The 18,641-nt window shown below is 39.4% G+C and overlaps 1 protein-coding gene across 1 annotated transcript in view; it reads left to right on the plus strand.

Moving 5' to 3' along the window:
* Nucleotides 1-18,641, plus strand: part of LOC126184598 (E3 ubiquitin-protein ligase HERC2) — an 812,863-nt gene that overhangs the window by 484,219 nt on the left and 310,003 nt on the right. The window contains exons 47-53 of the mRNA XM_049927039.1: nucleotides 1,761-1,950; nucleotides 7,853-8,098; nucleotides 9,237-9,424; nucleotides 13,590-13,787; nucleotides 13,963-14,124; nucleotides 14,249-14,476; nucleotides 14,690-14,851. Coding sequence (XP_049782996.1) covers nucleotides 1,761-1,950; nucleotides 7,853-8,098; nucleotides 9,237-9,424; nucleotides 13,590-13,787; nucleotides 13,963-14,124; nucleotides 14,249-14,476; nucleotides 14,690-14,851 — 1,374 coding nt within the window. The remainder of the gene's footprint in view (nucleotides 1-1,760; nucleotides 1,951-7,852; nucleotides 8,099-9,236; nucleotides 9,425-13,589; nucleotides 13,788-13,962; nucleotides 14,125-14,248; nucleotides 14,477-14,689; nucleotides 14,852-18,641) is intronic.

Below are 18,641 nucleotides of genomic sequence, written 5' to 3' on the forward strand. Positions count from 1 at the left end.
CCTGTGAAAACTACCTGAAGATGATCATATTGTTCATTGATGGCATGGTTTGTCTTGGAGATGTATTTATCACTCACTGACCTTTTAGGATTCTCTGACTATGAACTTGGATTATTCATAGACACTTCTTGCTGAATGAATCATGTTTCTTGCCTGGTTAGTAACAACTTCTTCACTGCTGCTGGTCCTTGACAGATTTGTTCTAACATGTACAAAGACACCTCTGTAATTATGTTTGGGTTCAGAATCTGGTTGTGTGGTCACTTGTTTTGCATTTCCTATATTTTTAAAATGAATGTCAAGTTGTTGTGTTCTAATTCCTGGTCGCACATCAATTTTGCAGTTGGGGACAGCAATATTTTTCTACAGCAAGTTGGTAATTATTAGAAATCCATTTTTATTTCGTTGCAAATCTGTGCTCTTGTATTTTCATTGCTGTATTTCATCAACTTCCATTTCTATTTATCTACAGATTTATGACTTGTTGTATTTATCGTGATATCATTGGAAACACTGGATATGTTATTGTCATTAAAGTTTGTGTGCACTCACGTATTGTTGCAGTCTTGTATCTTTGACTGGTGGATTTCACACACACGACAGTCTTTCTCATATTAATCTGTAATTTTCTTTATTTACAGTCAGCATTTCAGTTTTAATGCCTCGGCAGCATTTTGTAGTAAATTAATAATTTCTGTTTGTGAATCCACTGTACTTACAAGCTCAGCCATTTTGAAATGTAAACAGACATCGTATGTCAATGGAAAATCATCTAAGATGAATTTTGGGTTCACTTTTGTGCACTTTCCTGTAACCAGTAGTTGCACTTGATACACGAAATACATTTCATCATTTCTTTTCCACATTCTTTACATGAAGAACTGTTTATTTTTTGGCTTTTTGATGAGAGAGAGGTATCACTTCACTTTCCTATTGGCACCAGCTTTATGATTGATATGTTCCTACAGATATAAAATTTCTTGTGAATATTAGTATAATTTATAGTGCTTCTATTTTCTTTGTAAAGGTATGATCTGTGTTACAATGTGTCAGTTGAGTATGGGTACTACTGTCCTTGGTGTCAAATTCTAAACACCAAAACCAAATCCACTCTACAGTCTCCATGCAAAGGATCTGTGGCCTAGTGACTGGTGTTAGTTAACCTGTAGCCAGATTTCAACTTTGCAGTCTTGCCAGTAAATCAGCAGCAGCAGCAGCTTCTCTGTTCCAGAATGAATCTCCCTGCCGTGAAAACTTCCCGACACATGAAAACTGCATGGCAGATGGGCATGCTGACAGCTGACAGGTTGAAGTTTTGTGCTGGACCATTAACTTGAACATGGATCCTCACTCGTTACAGGCAGTGCTATTATTTACTGAGCTATCCAGGCATGATTCACAATCTGCACTGAGAACTTCAGCTGTGCCAGTCATTCTCTTCAGCTTTTCAGACTTGACCACTGTTCAGGAAAGTCCAATTCCTGGTCCAGTACACAGCTTGAATTTGTCAGCTTGTGTACTGGCTGTCAGCAGTTTGTGAGAAAAAGTAGAAATACACATTCATCATCAATAACACCACCCTTAAAATAATTATTTGTTTGCAATATAAATGAGAAGAGGACAATTACTTGTTTGTTTTGTTTTGTGTTGACACACATGAAGTTCATGCACTCATGATAGTGAACACTAATTCTCATTTTTATTCAGAAAATATTTTGTCATCAGTGAAGTTTACTACATTACCTGTGTTTCTGTTTCAGGTTGATTGGCAAAATATGGGAAGCCCATACTGGGTTCGTTTTATACACGTGGAACTTATAGGATTTCTTCCATTCCTATCTCCACCTCCACCAGTGAAAGTTGGGGATAGAGTTAAAGTCAAGCAGTCTGTCAGGACTCCAAAGTATAAATGGGGGTCAGTGACTCATGGATCAGTTGGAATTGTCACAAGTCAGTATCCATAACTTATTCTCTGTTTTTTAATGCATTAAAACTTGTATTTCACTTCTCTTGTTATTTTATCACAAGTGAAATTCAAATGAAACTGTATGGTTTCAGAGACCTTTTCAAGTCTCAAACATCTGTGGAGTATATATACAGACTGAAACGATGAATGACAATGTGTACCAAGGCCAGGATTCAAACCTGGTGGCTTTGCACGGCTGCATTAACTGCTCTAGTACACTTCCCTTCTCAGTCCAAATTCACATTCATGCCTCAGCCCCCAAAACTCAAACAGCATTGCAAAAGCTCTCCAACTGTATTGGAATAGCACCTCAGCATCAAACAAAATGAGGAACTCTGGAGTGGGGTTCACTGATATAGTCTTCCAGTAAGCTCAAGAGCGAGCAAGCAGAGTCCCGACTCTGCCTACCCAGCTACACTGCAAGGCACTTCTGCAAGCTGTTTCACAACATAGCACCGAACCTGTTGTGGCACGTGCTTTAATCTGTGGTGACGCCGTGTACAGATACATTCCGGCAGCATTTATTTTTAGATAAATGCGTTAAGACCATAAGGAATAGAAAAGACAATAGCTTCTTCCGAGACGCATAATTATAGAATAAATAATATTGACATAGAAACGGAAGTCAGGATTCTACTACAAACATAGAACTGAATGTCTGTTTGCCTGAATGTGTGTTCCTGTACTGCTGTTTGTAAAGTGAACCCCATGTAGTGTAATCAATCTGTAGAATTTTGGGCATCTTCTTACTTTGTGTTTCTACTAAAAGGTAGCAGTTTTCTTTGAAGGGTTGCATTTAAATGTAACAATTCTTGCAACATGAAGATTGTTTAAAAAGAAATGAGAAATTTATAATTTTGCATGTTGTATTAGTCCAATTCGCACTACCTTTCTTTTCACTGTCTTCATAAACATGTCTAAAAAGTATCTGTACAATGTTATACATATTGGGTATTTAGTCTATTGTCAGCTGTCAAAAAGGTTACATATATTTCAGTAGTATCAACAATTATTTGTTCTGAATATAAATAGATTAAAGGATCTGTATTAAATTTTGTTATAAGAATGGAATGAAGCGTATCAAATTTTTACACATGTTAAATATTGCTTTTGGTGAGTTTGCCATGAGTAAAACATGGCTTACAGGGGGTATAAACATTTGTCCTTTAAGGACAACAGTTTAACAAGCATAAATGAGATTAAAAACAGAGAGTTAAGACAGCTAGAAACTATCCCAGAGAAACATTTCAAAAAGTGTTTCAGGAATTGGAAAAAGCGCTGGCATAAATGTATAGTATGTAATGGGCAACATTTTGAAGAGGATAACATTGCTGTAAATTAACAAATAAAGCTCTTATCAAGAAATAAAAATTAATATGTGAAGGCACCTCGTATGTCAAGCTTTGCACATAGAAGTCCAGAATTGGTGTACATGTTTCAAAGGAAAATATCAGCAGTGTTTAGGATAGCTATTGCATACATGTTTTTAAGCAATATGTCCTAGAATCAGGTGAATAGTAACTGATGTAGAGATTTATTGACAGAATACATTTAAATGCTTCTTGTTGTTTATTTTCATGTTCCTTTCTTATGCATCCTGTTGTGGTGAGGCTGATGTTTGCATAAATTTCAGCCCTTTGATTGTGACTGGTAATAGTAGCCAACAGTTCTTTTTGTGTTGCCTCTTTAACAAATGCTGTAATAACAATAGAGATGATTGAACAATGATTGAACACTCCACACATACCTCCTCTCCTTGGATACTGCACATTTTGTTGCAATGTAGGGCGATTATCCATCACTTCCGCATAGCGAAGTATATCAGTAAGTGTACAAAGTTAACTGACTGGCTGGCAACTGAGATCGCATGAACAGAATCGAGGTATGTCACTGCATGCCGATCTACAGCGCTAGACAGGTAACGGGAAACTGATTTTGGGTGCCCCTGTACGCAAGTGGCAGGATTCTTCTGGGAAAGGCCACTTCCCCCACCAAAAGCACTGCTCACTCTTGAGTTTACAGATATACTATACCATATAGTTTCATTTGATTAAATACCTATGCCCCGGTTTCAGGGAGGACCCCAACTTCATTTGATTCTGAGGTGCTATTCCTATACAGTTGGAAAGCCTCTGCAGTGCTGTTTGAGTTTAGGGGAAATGCTGAGTGGGCTGAAGCGTGAATGGGAATTTTGACTGAGGACGGAGGCATGCTAGGGTAATTTGTGCAGTTCTGCAAAACCACTGCCCCTGAGTGGCATAGTGGCTAGTGCATCTGCCTAGTAAGCAGGAGACCCGGGTTTGAATTGATGCCATGATACACATTTTTATGCATCGCTTCAGTCTGAAAATATACATCATAAATGAAATTCAGTTACATTAGAGTATTTGTAGAATGATTTATGGTCCATGGCTTTGAATTTGTTTTAAATGATTGTAAGACACAGCTAACATCTTTCTATAAAATTCTTCAATTACCTCTGCTACATATTTATATCCTCGTTTTGATTCAGTATTTACAGAACAGAGAAATTCCATTGCATTATCACTCTTTTCATTCTACATGTCATTATAAACACTTTCCATTAGCCAAACTGTGTCTGATAGCTCCTGGATTTGCCATATTGATTACATAGATTTGGCTTCCTTGCTTACTCATTTGTATCAGTAGTTGACTCATAATAGAAAGTGCAAATGAAATTGAAGAAGATAAACTTTTATAATCTACATACCACAATTCTGGAAGAAACATACACAAAACTGAGAATATTTTTAAAAAAAGAATTTAATTTGAAAAATGAAGTAAAATGGTGATTTTTTTTAAATTTCTTTATTTCTCTATCTATCTGTAGGTAACAAATGTTGTATGGACATGGTCCAAATGTACATGTAAATTTTGTATTACAAGGCAATTGGAACATACAAATACAGGTGTGTACATAAAGTAATACACACAAGATACTACAGTCATCCATACATAGTAATTCAAATTTATATACATGTATATGCTTCTGTTATTACAAATTGATAATCAGTTTTCCATAACCCTATACCTTTGTTTCCCTTAACCAGCAAATCCTTTTATACGTGACATTGATTCAGTAAAAGTTTTACATCAGATGTGTAATATAAACATAATAGAAAAATCATATTGGCCAACGTAGTCACTTACCATGTAAAAACATTGTTCAAGTAGAAATTTTTATTTTGTGCTTTAAATTTGTTTTCATCTTGAAATTTTCTGATGTAGAATGGCAGTCTGCTGTAAAATTTAACACCTATACGGCTCATGTACCTTTCCTTGTTAGTTCTTTTTCTTTGCTGTGTATTGAGTAATGTGCTGTTTCAAGTGTTGTACCTATGAAAGATAGCATTTCTCTTAAAATCTTCATGGTTGACATTGTTGTATAAAACATATTTTCATTATTTCTTTATTTATCCGTAGGCAATAAATATTATGTGGATGTGGTACAAATATACACTCCTGGAAATTGAAATAAGAACACCGTGAATTCATTGTCCCAGGAAGGGGAAACTTTATTGACACATTCCTGGGGTCAGATACATCACATGATCACACTGACAGAACCACAGGCACATAGACACAGGCAACAGAGCATGCACAATGTCGGCACTAGTACAGTATATATCCACCTTTTGCAGCAATGCAGGCTGCTATTCTCCCATGGAGACGGACGTACAGATGCTGGATGTAGTCCTGTGGAACGGCTTGCCATGCCATTTCCACCTGGCGCCTCAGTTGGACCAGCGTTCGTGCTGGACGTGCAGACCGCGTGAGACGACGCTTCATCCAGTCCCAAACATGCTCAATGGGGGACAGATCCGGAGATCTTGCTGGCCAGGGTAGTTGACTTACACCTTCTAGAGCACGTTGGGTGGCACGGGATACATGCGGACGTGCATTGTCCTGTTGGAACAGCAAGTTCCCTTGCCGGTCTAGGAATGGTAGAACGATGGGTTCGATGACGGTTTGGATGTACCGTGCACTATTCAGTGTCCCCTCGACGATCACCAGTGGTGTACGGCCAGTGTAGGAGATCGCTCCCCACACCATGATGCCGGATGTTGGCCCTGTGTGCCTCGGTCGTATGCAGTCCTGATTGTGGCGCTCACCTGCATCGGCGCCAAACACGCATACGACCATCATTGGCACCAAGGCAGAAGCGACTCGCATCGCTGAAGACGACACGTCTCCATTCGTCCCTCCATTCACGCCTGTCGTGACACCACTGGAGGCGGGCTGCACGATGTTGGGGCGTGAGCGGAAGACGGCCTAACGGTGTGCGGGACCGTAGCCCAGCTTCATGGAGACGGTTGCGAATGGTCCTCGCCGATACCCCAGGAGCAACAGTGTCCCTAATTTGCTGGGACGTGGCGGTGCGGTCCCCCACGGCACTGCGTAGGATCCTACGGTCTTGGCGTGCATCCGTGCGTCGCTGCGGTCCGGTCCCAGGTCGACGGGCACGTGCACCTTCTGCCGACCACTGGCGACAACATCGATGTACTGTGGAGACCTCACGCCCCACGTGTTGAGCAATTCGGCGGTACGTCCACCCGGCCTCCCGCATGCCCACTATACGCCCTCGCTCAAAGTCCGTCAACTGCACATATGGTTCACGTCCACGCTGTCGCGGCATGCTACCAGTGTTAAAGACTGCGACGGAGCTCCGTACGCCACGGCAAACTGGCTGACACTGACGGCGGCGGTGCACAAATGCTGCGCAGCTAGCGCCATTCGACGGCCAACACCGCGGTTCCTGGTGTGTCCGCTGTGCCGTGCGTGTGATCATTGCTTGTACAGCCCTCTCGCAGTGTCTGGAGCAAGTATGGTGGGTCTGACACACCGGTGTCAATGTGTTCTTTTTTCCATTTCCAGGAGTGTACATTCACTTGAGGCATTGTTAGTATTTTAAGCTTTCTGCAGCGTATCTGTGGAGAAGGATATGCTATTATTTGAATAGATGTCTTTTGAAATTAAAAAATTGTTATAGGTGGAAGTGGTATGAAAATAATAATGATATCTGTCAATTACTTAAAAAAAAAAAAAAAAAAAAAAAAAAAAAAAAAAAAAAAAACTGGGATTTGCTTCAAATGGCTCTGAGCACTATGGGACTTAACGTCTATGGTCATCAGTCCCCTAGAACTTCGACCTACTTAAACCTAACTAACCTAAGGACATCACACAACACCCAGTCATCACGAGGTAGAGAAAATCCCTGACCCCGCCGGGAATCGAACCCGGGCGCAGGAAGCGAGAAGGCTACCGCATGACCGTGAGCTGCGGACTACTGGGATTTGCGTGTCTCAATTGCACAGTCCAAGGCACTTGAGAAATGGTCAGCTGGTGATAAAATATGATATCCTACGTGATTACATCATTTTCTGTGTTAACTGTTTTCTTTTGTATCAATAAAGGATGATAAGTTAGCTGCTCATAACTACAAGAGGCATTCGGTAGCTCATCAAAAATTTGGCTCATGTGGCAGAACATTCTCATATTTTATTATATGTGACTGCCGCTGTACTTAAAAGAAAAAGCTATTGACATGAAGAAACAAAATGTGCTGCTACAAGGAGTGCCATTCTTGTCAAAGAACAAAACGAATGAGAGATGTTGAATTGAAATATGGCTGAAGCAAAAATTTTATTAACTTTTTTCAGTTTTCTGTTCGCAAGTGTTCATTATATTTGTGGAAATACTGTTTTCATAAGCAAGGAGAGAGGACTTATCTATAGAGTTAACTTAACATTTCTTCCCCAACAAATGTCTACTTTTGAAAAACAATTTTTTTCCCGAGAGCTGGAAATAATATTACTACATAATTATATATCATTTGGCATAATTTAATTTAACTTTGGTTTACAGGTGTTAGTAGTAATGGAAGAGAAATCAGTGTTGACTTTCCACAACAAAGCGACTGGACGGGTGTTATATCAGAGATGGAAGTTGTTTCAAGCAGCCACCCAACTGTATCATGTGATAACTGCCGAGCTTTTCCGATCACTGGCCATCGTTACAAGTGCAAGACTTGTGAACATTTTAATTATTGTGAAAATTGTTTCTTCACAAAGAGAGGTCATCGCCATTTCTTCAATTGCATCTATGAACCTGGTTGGTACTGACAGTGATATTTCATTAGTGGAATTTGGCTTGTAGAGGGTCTGTATAGAGTATGTATCATAAAATAACCGACCATATTTCATTTGTAACAATATGAGTTAATTGTCACAGACATGACAAATTGCACCCAGATGTTCATGGAAGGGGATTGTGGAATTCTAACTAATTTGCAATGATGGATGTATCAGATGTGGGACAGGAATGCACAGAGGAAAACAGTATAGGGTTTGTCGGGGGGCAGGGCATTGCAGTTCATGATAATGGAATACCAGTGGATCAAAGAAGAAAAATGAAATCATAAAACTAAAAGCTAAATTGGGGCAGGCAGTTATGTTATGTTAAAAAGGGTATGAGTCATCATTTTTTATGTGCTCAGCACTTCACTTTTATTATGAGTGGTCCATTTTTAATCATTTAATAGTGACTTGAAGATCATTGTATTTAACTATATAATTCAGATGCAAATTCTTGCTATACTTATAAACTCTTCCAGCATTCAGCTAGCATGACTGAAAAAAATCTACCAAGAAGATAATCAGATCAACCATTTTAAAAAATGAAATTGTTTGGGGTGAATGTGAGCTAAATGTTTCGTGCTTTTGTGTACTGCAGTTTATTTCAAGCAATGCATTTCCACTTATATTTTTAGAGTGCAATAAAACTGTATAACTCACCATAGGTAAAGTCTACATTCCAGTGCTTTGACCATTTTGAAATTTTCTGAAGGTATGCAACAGATTTTAACCTTGTATTTTGGAAATCATCTGAGAACTCAATGTAGTACTCTAGGATTTGATGTTTGTTGTAGTTAATCATTGTCTGCAATATTGAAATGGAGATTAAAAATCATTTTCTTAAAATTATTCTTAAATAAAATGTATATTGGCTGTAGCATCAGCACTGACAGGCATAGTATCCTGCCACTTTTTCCATGTAGACATTTTCTGTGATTATTCATGTTCAGGAATGTTCCAGTGTATTTACGTTTGACTGTCCTCATATCCGATTGCTGACTACCAGCAGTTAAACAGAAAACAGCCACTTTCACTAACTTTCTAGTTTTTCTGTGATTACATTTTGTCTGCTTCAATAAAAAGTCAATGCATAAATATTTGTGTTTCATATGCAGGGAGTGCTCCAATATTTGCTGGAAAACCTGGTAAATATTATCATCGTGATGAAATTTTAAACCCTGGCCTTGTTCAGGATTGGGCTCATTGTATAAAGACTCTGAAAGTATCTTCAAGAGAGGCATGCGCACGTCATCTTGTGGATGGCTCTGATAATTATTGGCAGAGCTGTGGATCTCAGGGAAAGGTAAATATTATCTTAAGATTTTGTTTACTTTTTATTTCATATAATTGAGCCTACTTACCAATAGTTAAGTTTGTACAACTTCTAAAGTTAAATGATCAGGCAGCACAGATTAACTGTCAAAGAAACAAGTTCAAGTCTTTTGCACGTAACCACTAATTCTAATGTTTCACCCACAACTCATGCAACAATACTCAGTAACCTGTGTGCAGAAAAATTCAGTGAACTTTGTCATTCAGATGTGATTGGTAGATAGGCGAAAGCGTGTTCCGCTATTCTTACTTCTCTCTGTCATAGTTCTACTGTGGGTATGGAGGGGAGTTTCTACACATTCAGGGGTTAATTCAAAAAGAAAGGGGCCAAAATTTCCAGCTAGACTACCTGATTTCATTTTTCTATCCATTGCTCACTTTGTGTGGATGCCAATATTGTACAAGATCATGACAAATTTTCATTTTCTGCCCTCTTCCAACTAAGATATTGCGCTGCCAGTAATACATTTACTGTTGATGGAACATTAAATTTTGACTGGCCTTCTTGTTAAGAAAAGGCAAAGTGGTACTAAGACTAAAAATTAAAAGAAAAAATAATAAATAAGTAAAATACCCAAGTAAACAAATTAGGGAGCTGAAATTATGTTGTAGATTAAAATTGTGTACCAGACTGTGACTGAAATCTGGGCCCCCATACCATGAAAATAATTTTAATAGAAAAGGAGGAGGATTAAAACTAGACAAGATATGGTGGTTGACTTTGTACTAACGAAGTGACAATCGATTACCTGTAATCGAGAGAGATGGCACTAGCCAGAGATAGTTTTAAAGTCAAAAGCACTCGGTGAGTGGTGGTGCCATCTAAGCGCTCTATATAAGCAGGACCTCCAGCGCCTAGCAGCCAGTTGCTGACTCACCTCAGAAGATGTTGCCCGCAGTAGGCAATGAAACGTCAGGAAGGAGAAGAAGTTTTATATATGGAGCACGGCAATTCAGCCAGGAAGTTTTAATTAATAAATCACAGTTCACAAAATCCTTCCTGTTCCATCACAGATACACTGACAGAAAAAAATCAAAACACTAAAAAATGATTGTAGTTTTGCAGTCAGGATGCGTGGGCTAACCATGAGAGTGCTCCGACAGTCAGATCAGAACTCAAGGTGTAGTTCCAATGTGTGTAACATGCAGACAGGTTGGTTGCAGGCCGTCAACTGCCTTACTTTTGACCAACACAACGGTCATCACTGGCACCAAGGCTGAACCAGCTTTCACCAGTAAATACAACAGACCTCCATCCTGCCCTCCAGTGAGCTGTCACTTGACACCACTGAAGTTCCAAATGCTGGTGGTTTGAGGAGTGGAATGCATGCCAAAGGGTGCCTGGCTCAGAGCTGTCTTTCAAGTAACCAGTTTGTAACAGTTTCCTGTGTCACTGTGGTGCCAACTGCTGCTGAAATTGTTGCTGCAGATGCTATATGTTGCGCCAGAGCCATACATCGAATGCAATGGTCTTCTCTCTCGGCATTGCCCCATGCCTGTCCGTAGACCAGTCTTCTTTCAATTGCACATTCTCGTGACTACCTACCACTGTCTGCAACCGTGCAATGGCTACAGTGCTGCCAAGTCTTTCTGCAGTATCCCAGAAGGAACGCCCAACTTCTCGTAGCCCTATTACAAAATATTGTTCAAAGTCAATGAGGTGCTGATAGTGGCATATTTGTCACCTTAAAGGCATTTTTCACTAATGTCAACTCACCACGACCAATTTCAAAGGTAACTAACACTCAAGGCCATTACAGCAAGTATTTAAAGCAAACCTGATTTGAATCCATATAGTCCCATTTCTAGTGCCACTCTTACGCGACTGGCAAGGAATTTTGTTGAATAGACATCATCTTTCAGATGTAGAAACACGCTTATTCATGTTTCATCTAATACATCTATTAAGCTGTAAATAAAGCTAAATTTTAAGATATATTTTCTTGGATCTTCTTCCTTTTTTGTGGATCAGCATTCTTCATGTAGCCCTATACTAATAAAAGTACCACTCACAGTCAACTTCTTCAGGCTGTGATGATGATGATGATGATGATGATGATGATGATGATGATGATGATGTGGTAGCCGTGGTGGAACACACCTAGTGCACGATGCATGGGTGGCATGTGGTGTAGCAGAAGCTGATCCCATGACCCTTTGCTGCACTGAATGAGTGGGCAGGCAGCTGTCCAGGTGGTCAGATACCTGCATCCATAAGGCATGCACACCTGATACGCTCATGTATTCAGTGTCATACCCGGCCAGTTCAAACGGATAGAAACGTGTTGCCATGCCAGGTGGCACACAACCAAGTGGAAATGAGAACTACTTTATTCCTTGCAGTACATACACTGGCACATGTGATGAAGTGGGATCAGAGGACATATGGCAGCATAGCACAGCAGGGCTGGACTGTCCACCAGGCCCTTGCACACTAAGGAAACAGCATGTTCTGCATGAATGTACTGTTCTGGTAGTGTGTTAGTAACCATGAATAGGCTAAAGGTGGCAGATCAGATCACACTTCTGTACACCAGTGTACAGAATGGCCAAGCTAGGGGGTGAGCATCAGGGTAACGTGTGAATTTATGGGTAGTAAGAAGAAGGCATAATTGACACCAAAGTGGTTTATTGGGAAAGGGGATACAGGGGCTCTACATAGGGGGAAGCATGATGGAAAACTTCAGTCTCTTAAGATTGGCCTTTTGCTTATTGAGATCAGGAACAGGCCTGCTATAGGTGAAAGTCACACAAATTGATTGGGGGAAAGCTCATTGATCATCTTGGAAGATACGGGTATATATCACGTGGTGGAAGGGTCAAAAATATCAAAATATCAAGACTGTAACAATACCAGAGAAGGAAAGTTGCTACTCACCATATAGAGGAGATGCTGAGTCACGATAGGCACAACAAAAAGATTTACACAATTGTAGCTTTTGGCCATAAAGGCCTTTGTCAGCATTAGACACACATACACACATACACACACGCACACACACTCACGCAAACGCAACTTGCTCACACGTCCTCACACGTCTGCAGTCTCAGACAACTGAAACCACACTGTGAACAGAAGCACCAGTGCATGATGGAAGTGGAGACTGGGTGGGGGTAAGGAGGAGGCTGGGGCGGGGAGGGGGAGGGATAGTATGGTGGGAGTGGCAGACAGTAAAGTGTTGCAGTTTAGACAGAGGGCAGAAGAGAAGGTGCAGAGGGGGGAGTGGGTAAGTAGAGGAAAGGAGAGAAATAAAAAGAAATTAAAAGACTGGGTGTGGCGGTGAAATGACAGCTGTGTAGTACTGGAATGGGAACAGGGAGGGGGCTGGATGGGTGAGGACAGTGACTAATGAAGGTTGAGGGTTAAGGGAATGTAGAATGTATTACAGGAAAAGTTCCCACCTGTGCAATTCAGAAAAGCTGGTGTTGATGGGAAGGATCCACATGGTACAGTCTGTGAAGCAGTCAGTGAGATGAGGGATATCATGTTTGGCAGCGTGTTCAGCAACAGGGTGATCCACTTGTTTTTCGGTGGCCATTCATAGAGACAGACGGCTTGTTGGTTGTCATGCCTACATAGAATGCAGCACAGTGGTTGCACTATTTTTTGATTTAGTTATGCTGTTAATTACTTTAAATACCTATTACTTTGAACATGCTCATATGAAATCCACATCATTACTGTGTATTTCAGTACAACAATTGCATAACCTAAGTAAATTATCCGTCATGTATTTTAGCAAGATAATTTACCATTACCAAGTACATAGCCTTCTGAAACATTTTAAATAATTATGTAAATAAAGAGACAGTGCAGTAGCCATTAATATCTGACAATGCCATACATCATGTTGTTTGTAAAAATTGTCCTAAATTCTAAATAAGAACAATACATACCTTATGCTTACAACTTTTTAATACAATCTTGGGAATGCTATTGACTGTGATAAAGTTATATTTAAATAGATCTGACAGTTTTCCATGATGAAGATAGGGATTCAGGAGGGAGTTCAGTTTCGTTAATGTTCTTGATATTGTATTTCTGTCGTGTAAATATAATTATTATTTTCCATATTAATAGGATAAACAGTTATGGTTAACTTATTTTTATTGCAATATTTCATTCTTTGTTTCAGCACTGGATCAGGTTAGAAATGCAACCCAATATTTTAATTGAGTCGTTGAAAATGGTGGTGGAAATGGCTGACAAAAGCTATATGCCTTCATTGGTTGTAGTGTCAGGAGGAGATACCTTCTTGTCCATGACAGAGCTAAATACAGTGAATATTCGTAACACAGATAGAATTGTTACTTTGTTATCTCACTTGAAAGTTGTAAGTATCACGTAAGAGTAGTGTATGATTGGATTGATTCTGTACGAGAATTAAAGCACAATACAGTTTCTCATATTTTCAATCTGTGTGCTTCACACACATAATGTCATATAGCACATATCCACAGTTTTGTGTAACTGCATTTAATATATGCTGTCTACTGTATGTATTTCAGTATTATGCATGCATTGAAATAGCAATCAAACAGTGCAGAAATGGTGGCATTGATTGCAAAATTCATGCATTAAATATCATTGGTAAAAGGGCTTCATCTAAAGGAAGTTCAACAAAATCAAGAAGTATGTCTTTCCTTGTATCAGACAGTGAAGAATTCCAGGTACATTAAAACTTCTTGTCTTACTTTTGTAGCTTCCATTACTCTTATGTTGTTTCGTATCTTGTCTGCATCATTACAGTAAAGCTTAAGTAAGTTACAAATCTCGTATTGTCCTGTTTTGCAGGATTCTAGAACCTTTACAGGTATAAACAGAAACCAGCAGGGCTACTCATCTTCAGCTGACCTGCAAACAAAAGTTTATGTTTGGGGCTTGAACGATAAGGACCAGCTTGGTGGTCTTGCTGGTTCTAAAGTCAAACTGCCAACATTTTCTGAAGCATTGTCTTCTCTCAAACCAATTCACATTGCTGGTGGTTCAAAGTCACTTTTTGTAGTTTCTCTAGATGGCAAGGTAAGAGTGTGTGTGTGTGTGTGTGTGTGTGTGTGTGTGTGTGTGTGTGTGTGTGTGTGTGTGTGTACTGTCTTTCTCATTACATTATGTTTTATAAATCAGAAACAGAAACAGTACTTATCACTGTTATTTACAATAAAAAATTTACCAGGCTCAACAATGACTTTACAAGTTATATGTGGTCTTTCAGATCCTATTTTTAACTTGTTTCAGTTATATGCATGTGGTGAGGGTACAAATGGCCGACTAGGATTGGGACACACTGGCAATGTGTCTTCACCACGCCTAGTTACAGGACTCAGCCAATATGTTATCAAGAAGGTTGCTGTTCATTCTGGTGGTAAACATGCTATGGCTCTCACTCTTGATGGAAAGGTAGGGAACAAAGTAATGTAAGATAACAACTGAACTTTGTTTCATGTTATCATAATGTAACCTGATGTTTGAGTCTGTACAGTGTGCTATAGAATTAAAATCCTTATAATTTTTCTTTGTAATTATATTGTAATGCAATGTGTGCTGTAGCTCACATGGTAGGTGCCTAAAAAGTAGAATCTGTTGCTTCCCAGGTGCCTCTCAACATAACTTTGGTTTTCAATTTCACGTCATAAAGAAGACCAGTCCTGCAAATCATTCAATTGTTGTGGTAAATGGGTAAAATATGCAATATTTAGGACATATCCCTGCAAAAGGAAATCACCATGTGTTGAATCAGGTGATTTGCTAGTCTCACATATGCCCCACAAACCAAGTTCACAAGAAGATTTCCCACCCGATAGTAACCATTCTCAGAATTACTGATTCATGTAGAAAACAACATTGTTGTAAACCTTTCTTCACACAGTATCTGCCTGTCATAGAATACATCTGTAAACTTGTCTGTCTGACCTATGTTTTCAATGGTGTCCTGAAAGAACCCAGTCTTTCAAGGAATAAATGTAATTTAATGTGGATGAGTAGGTAAAAAAAAACCCAAACTCATAAAGTTTAAATACAGCATTAGTAGCCTGCTGCTTGAGATAGACAAGTCGTTTAAATATCTGGGTGTAACATTGCGAAGCAATATGAAATAGAACAAGCACGTGAGGATTGTGATAGGGAAGCTGAATCTTTTATGTTGGCTTATTGTGAGAATTTAGGTAAGTGTGGTTCATGTGCAAAGGGGACTGCATATAGCATGCTACCTATTCTCGAGTACAGCTCAAGTGTTTGGGAGCCATACCAGGTCAGATTAGAGGAAGACATTAAAGTAATTCAGAGGTGGTGTACTAGGTTTGTTACCAATAGGCTTGAACTATGCGCAAATGTTACTTAGATGCTTCGGCAACATGTATGAGAACCCTGGGGGGAAGGCAATGTTCTTTTCGAGGAACACTATTGAGAAAATTTATAGAACTGGAATTTGAGGCTGACTGCAGAACAATTCTAGTGCTGCAACCGTATGTTTTGCATAAGGACCATGAGGATAAGGTATGATAAATTATGCCTCATGTGGAGGCATATAGATAATTTTTTTTCCCTCACTCTATTTGCAACTGGAATAGGAAAGGAAATGGCTAGGAATGGTCCAGAGTACCATTTGCCATACACCGTATGGTGCCTTGTGGAGTACAGATGTAGATGTACAGATGTAGATGCTGAAAGTTTGTCAGCTGAGTTAGTCCACCTAGAAGTCACCTTTTGTCAGAATGGTCATAGTGCAAGACAGATTTGATGTGTGTTGCACCTTCGACCAACCTTGAATTGCACAAGTGCTGGTGATAACGAGGTGCTGGCAAAGCATACGACCTTTTTGCTTTATGCAGGTAGCATTTCCAACAAGACTGGTCATATTCTAAGGAAACATGATGTGAAATGTGTTTTTAGATCACTAGCTAAGATTAATGTCCTTTTAGAATCTGCAAAGGTTGATCTTAGTTTGTGTAAAGTAGGTGGCTATCATATTCCTTACAGTTGTGGCATTTCATATCTTGGTCAGACTGTCTGGACTGTGGAGGATCCGTGTATTGAGAATAAATGTCACCCACAGTTACAACAGCCAACCAGATCTGCTATTGCAGAACATTGCCTTGACAGTGGTCATCCTATGGAAAATGACAACACAGAGATTCTGGCATGCACTTCCAGCTATTGGGATAGTGTTAATAAGTAATCAGTTGGGTTTAAATTAACAAGTGACCTTATAAATAGAGTTGGTAGTTTTGCTTAAATCTTGCATCGAATCTTGCTTTCTCCATGGTCAAACAATGGAGGAGCAGATTCGATTCAATGCTACCTCACCCGTTGATTATCAATATGCAACCATCAGTAATTTCTGGGGTTTTGTATGTGATTGTGTGGTGGCACTAGAGCCTCCCCCCTCCCCCCCCCCCCCCCACACACACACACACAGAGAGAGAGAGAGAGAGAGAGAGAGAGAGAGAGAGAGAGAGAGAGAGAGAGATTTCAGTATCTATTCTGTATACTGAGGTTTTAAATTTCCTTGCACACCTCTTTCTTGTTGCATCTGTGCACTGAAAATGACAGGGTGTTCACATGTCAAAATATTGGTGATACTTGAAAATGCCAGCTGATTGCATTCCTGTAGGTTATTTGAACATATAAGAAGCTATTAAATAGTAATACTAGCTTATTTTAGCAGTTTATGAAAGGAATCGAGTAAGAAGATAGGTGATTTTCTTGTGTCTTTTGAAGATTTTTGAACTTCTGACAAGAAAAACCCATCCAAATACCATACAACCATAGGGATAGAAAAGTATATGTGATTACCCAATAAAATTTGTGTCATGTAGCGTAAGTACGATGAAAGCAGACGGCAGATAGCACTTGCATAAAAGCTAATCACAAGTTTAAAAAGACTGAGAGAAGTAGATTTTTCTGAGATCAGCACATAAAGGTGTGTATGTGAAAGCTAATTGCAGATTGTAGCAGCTGTATCACCCAGAGCCACCAGCTTGCTATGGAGCTCAGAAGTCAACACTCACATGTGTACCCCTACACAATACATGTTGAAGGCCTCAGAGATTAACAAGGGTGCAGCAACACCACTATTGGATGCTTAAGACATGGAGAAAGGTTGCCTAGACTGTTGAGTCTGGGCAGGGTGGCAGGATACAAACGTGACACTGTTCAGTCTTGCATGGGAGATGATTGCAAGGGATGAAATGGGCCCCCTGATTCATCTGCCATGTACCTTACAAGTAAATGATAAAAGAACTCAGTTGTCCGATGACTTGTACATTCAACATCAAAATGCACTACTCAATTACTTCTGAACTGTGATACAATGGTTTGGGAACACTCCGTGAATATAAGGGAACTTTTGAGGCCTACCAAGTCACTTGGTCCCAGTCCCACTGAGCAGACCGAGAATGCCATCAAGTGACGTTCATGCTTCAAGCCAAATTTTGAAAGTAAATTACCATATTTACCTGATTATAAGTCATAAAATACTGGGTCATCTAATATTTGCAGATTAAACTATTGCTACTGAGGTTAACATTTTTACATAGTTTAATAGAGTATATAAAGATTGTCTTAAATTTACAGATTAAGCTTTGGGTATTGAGGTCACATGCATATTTATTTTGAACAATTTGGTAGTGCAGGGCTGGGCTAATGAGACTCTTGTTTGAACAGGCTCGAGATTTCCTGATACGTCAAAGCACTCGATGCCGTATTGATGTTGCTCAACCACGTGACATTTGATTTGCACAGTGCTGGTGCAAGAGATGCGTGAGAAACTATGTACTAGCCAGAGCAACAGTGTATTGTACTGCTTACACTTTGACATTTTTGTGAAACACAGTAGGAAATAGCATTAAATTCTACCATCTTACAAACTCTTATTTGATTTGAACGGATTTGCAATAAAAGTTTTGATACATGTATGTATACCATATACAAACCTCAATGCTGCTTTTTAAGTAAAGGTAACGTTCAGAAGCGAAAGTGTTGCCCTTCAAAAAACATTACACGATTCTGAACCCGGATCAGTATTTTATTTGGTTATGAGAGACTTAAATGATTTACTAAGTGGGTTGCAAATGAGAATCTGTCACTGTTCACATATTAGTATACAAGGTGAAAATGTTACCAGCTTTTAATCAGCTGTAGATCATGATGGTGACATTTAGATGAAACAAGAAGGAAAATTAATCTAGAA

Source organism: Schistocerca cancellata, chromosome 4 (assembly GCF_023864275.1).
Source record: "Schistocerca cancellata isolate TAMUIC-IGC-003103 chromosome 4, iqSchCanc2.1, whole genome shotgun sequence".
Taxonomy (NCBI): domain Eukaryota; kingdom Metazoa; phylum Arthropoda; class Insecta; order Orthoptera; family Acrididae; genus Schistocerca; species Schistocerca cancellata.